This window comes from Vanessa atalanta, chromosome 11 (assembly GCF_905147765.1).
Source record: "Vanessa atalanta chromosome 11, ilVanAtal1.2, whole genome shotgun sequence".
Classification (NCBI taxonomy): domain Eukaryota; kingdom Metazoa; phylum Arthropoda; class Insecta; order Lepidoptera; family Nymphalidae; genus Vanessa; species Vanessa atalanta.
In genome coordinates this window covers 1,277,482-1,287,847 of record NC_061881.1, presented here as the reverse complement: position 1 = coordinate 1,287,847, position 10,366 = coordinate 1,277,482, and the positions used below count along the sequence as shown (strand labels likewise).

The following is a 10,366-nucleotide window of genomic DNA, read 5'->3' as shown; positions in this document are numbered from 1 at the left end:
TTTTTATTTTTAGGCGCGAAGATCATATATGATGTCTTTTTGGTATTAATAGTTAATAAATTAGAAACAAACCATTCGCTAATAACATTTAAATCACGTTGAGCTACGTCAATTATATTTTTAATGTTATCACCAAACTAAAATAAGCTTGTGACATCCGCATAAAGAGTTATATCTCCAGACAAATCAATTGCACTAATGCTATTTATATAAATTAAAAATAATAGCGGTCCCAAGATAGAGCCTTGTGGTACTCCATATGTTAACGTTGCGGGCTTACTTTAAAATTTTCCGATTTTAACAATTTGCTTGCGACGATGTAAATATGATTCTAAAATTTTGATTGCCGAACCTGTTATACCTTCTTTATGTAGTTTTTGTAATAATAAATTATGGCTGACCGTGTCGAAAGCCTTTTTTAAATCGATAAAGATACCTAGAACGATTTGCTTACTATCCAACGCGTTTTTAATTTTGGTGACAATATCCACAGTTGCTGAAAGTGTATTAGATTTCGGACGAAAGCCATATTGTTGACTAAAAAAGAAGTTTTGTTTATTGAGGTAATTATAAAGACGGACATACATTATTTTTTCTAAAATTTTTGACAAAACTGGTAAAACTGATATCGGCCGATAATTCCCCGGATCTGTTTTACTTCCGGATCTGTTTTAAATATATAGGGTAAAATCAAATCTAAAAATACTAATTATATTATATTGTTGATTTTAAGTTTGAAACTCCCTCGTTGCTCCAGTGAGTTTGCGAACTTTCAGATTGACGGTTAAAAATGCTTTATTGTAAAGTTTACTTGAATAAAATACATTTAATTTGAATTCAGTGACTTGATTTACGTGTAGAAATGTTCTTACAAATCAAAACCTAGTTCTTTATTCAAGTAGTCTCTTAAATCACTTTTGAATAGTCATGTTACATGAAACCCACATGAAAATTTAAATTTAAAGTTAAATTAAATGTTAAGCTAGCACCTTTTCGGAAATTAGATTCTAGAAGCAAGAAACTCTAGTTACTCTTTTCCAAAATTCCAATTACAGAGTATGTCAATCAAGTACAATTAAATTTATATATTACATACCCCGCCTAGAAATAAACAAATCGCGTCTATGTCGCCGCTTTTTTTATCATTCATATAATCTTGTAATGAGTAATATGTCTTATTTATAAATGATTTTTTAACATGAGCTATAAAATTTAAAATAACTGTAATCTTATTCTAGGAAGAAATAAGATGTTTTTTTTCTATTTACACAATGATTGTCACCATTTTTTTTAAAACGTTTATATTATTTTGAATATACATAATAGTGATGTAGGTATACCCAGTTTATTAAAAACATCCCGAAGAGATTCTCAAGCTAAAAAGCTCTATTTTGTCGAATGAATTGTCATCAGTTTCATATCTGTAGTGTTACCCCAAAGAAAAACAGTTTATAATGGAACAAATAGACATTATATTATATACACGGTACATGATTATTATTTAAATAAAATGCAACCAAATATTCAATACATTTAATTAATACTCAAATATAACAATATGGAGTCATATTAGCTTAAAATTATTGCACTTCTTTCCGAAGACAAAATTTAAATCATAAATATACGACAAACAACAGTAACAAAACAATATGGCGTGGTATAGAAGTCACATTATTGATTTCACTTATTGGCATTCTACATTTGAAAAAAGTTCGAAACTTATTTTAATTACAGAATTAAGTAAATTTAACCATTTAAATTATTTCACGACAAAAGTCCTAATTACTGTAATTAATTCTTATCTACTGACTGAATAATAAATACATTCGAATAATGTCATTTAAGTACTACGCAAAGTATTTCTTTTTTTTTTTTTGTTGTCAAAGGGAATAAATTTTAAAGCTAAAAATTAAGAAAGTAAGAAATATATTTTAAAACTTATTAAATCAAAACAAACTAGTTTTTACATTATTTTATTTAACGTGCAATGTTTGTTAGTTCAAATATGCAAGTTGAATTGAAACCACTTACTCTTATCCCGTGGAGTAGAAATTTTATATATTGGTTCAGTTGAATTTCAGATGACAATGCATTTCTATGATAAGCGCAAGATGATTCTGCACCCAAATTTGATACAAGCGAAGGAACTCCTCTAAGATCATAGGTCAGCATAGACAAAATATTTTGAACATAGAAGCTTTAAAAACATTTTTGTTACTGTTCATTTATTTTTAATACAAAGAAATGTACGTAATACTTAAATCACATAACATGTACTTTTGACTACAATATAACATAGTACAATAATCACAACTCTGTAATTTAATATTTAATTAAATTGAACTAAAATTAATTTATCCATTAAATCGTTTACAAACCGGTAAAACTTCACGCATACAACACTAAATAATATAAATTACAACATTCGCGAATATTCGTCACATATATTTACATCCAGTGAGGCGCAAGTCGACGGTCGCTCAGGCCGAGCCGGCGCCGGACGGTCATCCGTTGGTGTCGGCCGCGCCCACGTGGCAGAAGTCTGTCAGCGGAACTATCACTACTTGTATCTAGAAAACAGAAGACATTTAATTTTTACTTGGTGGTAGTCATATATTCTATCGACACGCAGTATTGCTTAGCATTCTTCTGTTAAAGTTTGAAAGGTGGGTCAGTAGAACTACAGGCACAGGTGAAGTATTATGTATTTTAAGGGCCATAACAACTTAGTTCCCAAGGTCAGTGGCCCATAAGCAATGTTTGAAATGGTTCAATTTTATTATGGCGCCGCAGTGGTGATCTGTTACCATCAGGTGGCCCATAAGTCAGCCAATTTTAGACCAGAAGTAAAATATACAGGATGTTTATTATTTACTTTTACAATTACTTGTTCGATGGCAGAAAACGCTGACTTTGCTGGTGAGAAAGGATGGTTATGATGGGTCCGACTTACCCTCAGCTGGTCTCTGTTGGGGCCCAACAGGTGCTTGGGTTCGGGCGGGTCGCAGATGTCCGAGCACTTCGGACAACGTCTGTTGGCATTCAGAGAAGATTCAAATTGTTTGATTCCTGACTAACGATTTGAGTACACGAGACAACACATATGACTGATTGAATTTGGTTTAATTTAATCTTAGTCTATTTCAACGGCGAGACGAGTAACAACGAAAAAACTGAAAACGAAGGTGTTATTATAAGATTCAAAATAAAATTAAAGTGAACATAAGAAGTTGGTATAGTGTTGTTCAATAAAGTTAAACTTAAGAACTGCATTAATTTCTACCTGTTCAATTACAATAGGCTCAACAAATGAAACATTGACTTTTCCCAAATGGATAGGCAAACGAGCGTTACCCGTGCTTCCCGGCGGGGGGGGAGGGCGAGGCGGGCCCGGCGGGCGAGTAGAGCGGCGTGTTGAGCTCGTCGAAGTCCAGCGCGCCGTCGATGTTCAGCACTCTGCGGGGCACAGTTACACGACTGTTATACGCGACGTCCGACTGGGACGCATATCTTTTAAGTATTGATTACCAAAAGACACAACGAAAAACATTCTTCAAAATTAAAATATATTCCATATTATGGCTTCTTCACAAAGAAACCACCAACAATTTCTAAAGGTGTCGTGTCATAAGATATGAAAAAAAAGTACTAAAATTTCGTCGGTACCTAACTATACGAATCTAGATCGGCAGTATTTTGAGAGATAAATATTCGAAAATTTAAATATCGCTAGCTTTTCAACTAGTTACATTTATAAAGTTAAGTATTGGACTGCTACTACTAGTCATAAATGTTAGCTCACCTATTTTGAGCAGAGAATCTGTGCACTCTCTCGACGACGGACGCCACGTGCTCGACGCCATTCTGTACTCCCCACACCAGTATTCCTATCTAAAAGAGACATGATTATGTAAACACGAGCTGACCGATCCGATTTCGTCCAAGGAAATAAGAAACCCGATCGCCCTTCCGGGACCGGGTCCGATCTTAAAGTAGTCAAAAAACCCAAAAAAACTATCAAAATCGGTCCAGTCATTTAATATGAGTTCATTGACATACGCACATATTCAATAAATATGAGCAGCGTGTTAGGATTACTACTATTTAGCATAAGCGCGAAGAGAGAGCCTCCGCTGAGCCGTCCCTTGAAGAAGACCAGGTAGATCTATGCCCGCTGTAAGCGTCGACTAGGGGTAGGGGGGACCAGGACTAGAGATGTTCTCTGTACCCAGCGGACCAGAGATTTATCGCCAAGAATCAATACTTAGCACAGTTGTGTTCCGGTTGGAAGGCTGAGTGAGACATTAATTCCCAAGGTTGGTGACGAATTGGCGATGTGTGGTTAAAATTACATACGGCACAAGGCTATGTGGAATGGTGACCGTTTCCCGGTCGTCCATCCACATAAAAACAACTTTTTTTATATAACATACCTTGACCCTGACATCGGGCTCGTTGTACTCGCAGTACTCATAATTGTTGTCCTGTTGTTGCGGACAGTTTTGGCACGTGATCGAGATGCGTACTGTACGCAGGACTACTTCTGGTACCTGTGGACAAATCAAAGAGTATTCAACATTATTCTTTATATATCAGGATGATTTTAAGACTTACGAGTTCTATTGTTCAGTATAGTATTATATGTCAATCATAAATGTCGTCTGACACAATATATATACGCATTTTATCTTAACTTACTAACTCTGGATACCGCATGAAACCTTGAAAAAACACAAATCCAAGCCAAGATCTTTCCAATGATACTAAATCTGATATAAAACCAATAATATGATATAAAACCTTATACAACACAAAGGCTGTCCCTTTCTATTGTATACGGAGTGAAAGAGAAAGAGGGAAGGGTTAACAACGTTTGAGAATAATTCAATGACAAAAAAAATGTTCTTAAAAATCCTCTCTGACTTAAAACAATAACAAAAAAAATTTAAAAAATAATATATAAAATCCTATAAAAAAGAAAAAAATAGAATGAAAGTGCAAGAGAGGGCAAGGTTACCAGTTTACTGGCAAAAATTGTAAACCATGTAATAGAACTTAAGTCAAAAAAAATTATGCTAAAGACAAAAATTTCTTTATTCTCTTAATAATATAATAATTATGAAATCTTCTAGAGGTAAGATTTGATAAAGTAAGTCATACTTACATCATATGTCACAGCCCATACAATGAGCATGCTCTTCCTGAACCAGACCCCTTTGGGATAAAGATCCACCGTCCACTCCGTTAGCTTGTCGGCTGCCACGTCGGCTATGGAGGGCCTGGTCGAGAATATGAACGTGCGTGTGTGATAACACGGCAGTGAATGGAAATTGTCAACGGCGAGCACCAAGCCCCAGGTGTCTTCGGTGTAGAGACGGGGGGTAAACAGCATCCGGCCGGCTTCCGTCTCTTGAACTTCTGCTATTCTTTCATATTGACCTGGAATTTATTAACAGAGGCCACTGTGATGTAATAAGGTACCACGTTGTAATTTTTATTTATGATGACACGTATGGTTGATGTCTGAGAAGGGCTTCTGAGAGTTAGCGGATGATGAAGATATTATAGGTCGCAAGATTGGTGAGGCATTGGCGTTCTAACGAATGGTGTATATTTATTTCAAGGCCAATGTCTATATTTGGTGTTGACCACTTACCATCGGATAGACAATTTACTCGTCCGCGTAAGTGATAACTACTGTCCCTACATTGGGTAAGATATATAAACTATATCTTACAACGTCAATACGCCATCAACCTTGGGAACTAGGATGTTATGTCCCTTGTGTTTAGAGTCTCACTCACCCTTCCAACCGGAACACTACAACTAACTACAGCTGTTTAGCGGTAGAATATCTAATGAGTAGGTGCTACGTATTATACGCAGACGAGCATGCATTAAGTCCTACCACCAATTACCACATCTTAACAAGTGAATGTCGTAAGAGTAGATTATGTTTTTCTTTGTATTTTGCGTTAAGACCATCCAGAATGCCATCACCACTATCCACAAACACCTGAGTGGTGGCGGGTAACCGATTCTGAAGCATTCCCAGGGGTATTTATCTTCAGACAAGCGGTTAGCAGTAAAAGTCTGTCAAATCATTTTTCTTGCATTATTTGATCACATTATACCGGTCACGAATAAACAAAGAGGAATGAGGGCATTACTGACTACAAACTGGGTTTTCACTAAAATAGCAGATTTCGCTCCACATTGTTTAATTCAGATTTTCGACATACCTGATTGATAACTCATCGCAATTGCCATTCGTTCCATAAAGAACTCCTTGTGTTCCTGTGTTAATGGACACAGCAGCAACTTTGCCAATTGGTTTGGACACATCATAGGAAATCTGGAATTATATTTATTTATCGATAAGATCCTTATCTTCAACAAAGGACACATACACATTTGCAGGTACATTGTGCAATATTATTTCAATATCTACGTGCTCCTTTAATTACAGGAGATCACATCAAGAATATTAAATTTGGACCAAACTGGATTTAAGCAAAAACAAATGTAACTTAGTGGTACTTAATTAATTACCATGCGAACTACAAAAAACAGTTAAACAATGGTTATAAAAGACAATGTTATGAAATATATAATAATAATAATAATAATAATTTTAGGCGTCCCAATCTCCTTATTAATAATTAGGATTACTAATTAAAAGAATGCTAAGTTAAGTCGAATACTAACCGGACATGTGAAAAGACCGTAGTGACGAGGGAGTCCCAGTGCACTTTCAACTCGTTCTCAGAGAGGTCACTCGTGTTTAACCTCTCTTTCTGTTTATTTAACCAACGCACAACGAATCTATAACATAAAATATATAAAAATATTTTTGATGATGCTTTTGCAATCGATACAGTTTGTGGGGTTAACTCACTGGTAGAGTGTCATCTCGTTGTGCAGTACAAGGTCACTGTGCTGCAACAGTAGCAGGAGTGTGTCATCCTCCAGCTCCGCAAGCTCACTGTCCACCACCCATTCCATGTTCCACTTGACAAAGTTCTGGCAAGCCTGCAACAAAACAAACATCCACATATAATAAAAATTTGTATGCTTTCACACACTCACACACAAATATGCATGCTATAAAATTATACAAATTTTTACTAACATATTTTTATTTATCATGTAATTATAAGAATATATTTTTTAGTTTTTATATTAAATAATTAATAGAATTCCATTTCCATTAAATACAGAAAAATTTGGTTTGAGAATCTAATAATATATTTAAGTGCAAATAACGATGGCATCATGGATGTACAAATAAATGATAAGTCTGAATACTGCACTATACTATACTTGTATCATAGAAATCAATGCGGGGAGCATAGTGCCGAATAGTGAACTAAAGAAATCCTTCTTCTTTCAGAAAAAACCAACCAATATACTAACATACTAATAAATAGCCGAGGTGAGCCGAGATGTCTCAGCTTAACTAAAGATTGCAGATTCGAATCCACACATGCACCGCTCAATTTTGATGTGCTTAATTTATGTTTATAATTCATCTTGTGCTCGTCGGTGAGGGGCAATATCGTGCTGAAACCTACATGTGTCTAATTTAAATAATCTTCAGCAACCCACATTGGTCCGGCGTGAGGAGTCAAAAACTTTCTCCTCTTAGTAAGAGGAGTCCTTAGCCCAGCAATGGGACATTTTCAAGCTATTTACTTATTTATTTTACTAATATATAAAAAAACTCTATGATAAATAGGCTTTCTGGAAGAAATATTCTAAATTAAACTAAAGCTTTACAGATTTATAAATAATGTCAAAAACATTACCAAATACATAGAATAGCAATATTTTAATTACCTTGGCAACATCATTATGGCCACAAGCCATGGTGTACTGCATCCAAGCTATAAGTTGTCCACGTTTTGCTGCCTGCGCTATGTGCTGAGACATGTAACTCAGGCAGAGGGTTACAAGGTCCTGAAGAAAGTGGAAACAGATAAGTACACTAATAAAGGTGAAAATGTTGACACTCGGTCACAGACACATACAAGCAAGTCTAAATGCAAGAACACACACTTACAATATAATTGAACATCTAGCTCAGTCGATCCTAAGGATGCTCCACAACACTAACGTTTTACTATTAAAACTATTAGGTGCCACTGGTAACCATGTTTAATCAAAAAATTTATAAATGCTATATGCAAACAATTAGCGAATCTTGCCATCGCGATTCAGAATTATCTACAATTTGACATAACGCCATCTAGTATTTACAAGATGAAATATGTACATTAATTACGTATACAATAATAGCACTCATAATACATGCAAACCCACAAAACACTCACAATACATATGAAATCATAATACACATGCACTCACAATAGCATGTCTATTTTACACACTACATGAAAATAAAACTTTTTTCATAATAAACTTTTTGGTTAAATTACCTCACCCTCTCATTTAATTCTTACATCTTAGTTGCCAAACTTGACATATCCTAAGGTTACTACTACTACAAGAATACTTATTGATTTGATTACCTTAACATTGTATTTATCAGCAAGGGACAGCACGGGAAGCACAGTTTGATGCGATATCCTAATTTGGCCAGTATAAAAATACTTCAGGAAGTGAGGGAAGACAGATGCACCAGTGGGAGTTTCCTGTAATATTATACGACTTTCACGCCACTCACTCCATTCACGATTCATTAACATAACCTGAAACAAAAAAAAGTCTAATTAATTTTTAGGAAACATTATTGTTTCTTTAAAATTAAATATGTATAAAAACTATTTTTCGCCCATGTTTTTGGTGGGGGTTGTCGTAAGATTTAGTTTTAAAATAGCCCATGTCCTTCTTGGGGGTTTAAGCTACCATAATAATACCAAATTTCATCAAATTTGCTTTACATGTTTCGGGGAAAAAGTGCAATAGTCAGAGTTACTTTCGAATTTGTAATATTAGTATAGATTTATGATTTTATTGTATGTGGCACACACAACAGCATCTCGGTTAATTAATATATTTTCTTGTAATCACATTTTCACCTGGAATACTTCACTGCTGGCACATAATATGAGCCTGTGGGCAGGATAGCCTACCCCTCCCACCTCCAGGATCAGATCACTCATCAACTGCTCTGCATACAGAGTTGCTATCTTAAGCAAAACACTCTGTGAGTTGTCCACCTGAACAAAGAAATATTTTCAACAATTTCAAATATGATTTAATCCCTAAAGCAAGTATTTTAGCTAATCTAAATTTCAGAAGCAATTATATTAAGTTAATTTTAATGCAATTTGCAAAAACAAACTGATTATAAATTTAGTCAATGAATATGAATCTAATCCTTAAAATAACTAAAATTATAACTTATTTATTTGTTACAATAAAGTTTTACTAAATATACAATCTGTGATTTTCCCAAAAAGGCATTTTATTACAAGGAGTTTCTCCATATCAACCAAGTATGAACAATTATAATTATTAAATAATTATTGAAAATAGAAAGATTACTGATCTTTTACTGGAGGTAAGTAGCATAACAATAGTAGATCTATATAATATGAGATACAAATCAACTGCTTTCTACAAATAATGCAGTTCTGCATATTTGGGACAATTCCATTAAAACTTGGCAGTTAAATTTTTTTTTTATTATCTTAATCTATATGATAGAATATGTTTGTAATTGTAATTATTTATCTATTTATTTATTTGGAATTGTAAGATGTATAGCAAAGATAATAATTTAAAAACTAAAAACTATTTTAGAAACTATTTTAGAAAATCTCTTTTTTTACTACATGAATTCCTTCTTAGGTATTTTGGAAGAAATCTCTTTAGAGTTTGCTTTTCATATTTATTTGTCGTTTGACATAATTGTACCCGTATTTTATTTTTGGTGAGAATAACACAATATTAAATAAATTAATGAGAATTATGATAATTACTTCAAGATCTTCATTATTAGTTGCTTCATTTTTGTCAGAGCTGGTCGATGTCGTAGCCGAATCAACTGTTAAATAATTCATTTTATCTAAAATGAACAACGTATCAGAGTAACAATATCATAGTGCAAGATATATGTATTTTTAAGCACTTAATTCATATAAAACATACACCAATAATGATATACAATAAAAATGTTACTATTATTTGTTAAAAAATTTCTAATCCACGATTGTCTGACAGATGGTCATTTGTTTACATTGACATTTGACATTTTATGGCTCCAGATTGTATATTTACTAAAATAAATTTCATGAATATAAAATATGTATTACAATATACACTAATGTTATTATTCATCAAATATATTAGTGTAAAATTTAAAAGATATTATGCTTAAGTTAACCATCGAATTTATTGT

The 10,366-nt window shown here is 33.7% G+C and overlaps 1 protein-coding gene across 1 annotated transcript; it reads right to left on the bottom strand.

Annotated features, from left to right (window-relative positions):
* Positions 1 to 1,549: 1,549 nt before the first annotated feature.
* Positions 1,550 to 10,186, bottom strand: LOC125067340 (BTB/POZ domain-containing protein 17). Its single transcript, XM_047675883.1, has 13 exons — positions 9,948 to 10,186; positions 9,042 to 9,182; positions 8,532 to 8,711; positions 7,840 to 7,959; positions 6,899 to 7,032; positions 6,709 to 6,825; positions 6,243 to 6,355; positions 5,165 to 5,439; positions 4,434 to 4,550; positions 3,803 to 3,891; positions 3,355 to 3,456; positions 2,954 to 3,032; positions 1,550 to 2,570 (listed from the first exon to the last, which is right to left on the bottom strand). The coding sequence occupies exons 1-13, from the start codon at positions 10,026 to 10,028 to the stop codon at positions 2,505 to 2,507; spliced, it is 1,614 nt and encodes a 537-aa protein (XP_047531839.1). The 5' UTR covers positions 10,029 to 10,186; the 3' UTR covers positions 1,550 to 2,504.
* Positions 10,187 to 10,366: the final 180 nt, after the last annotated feature.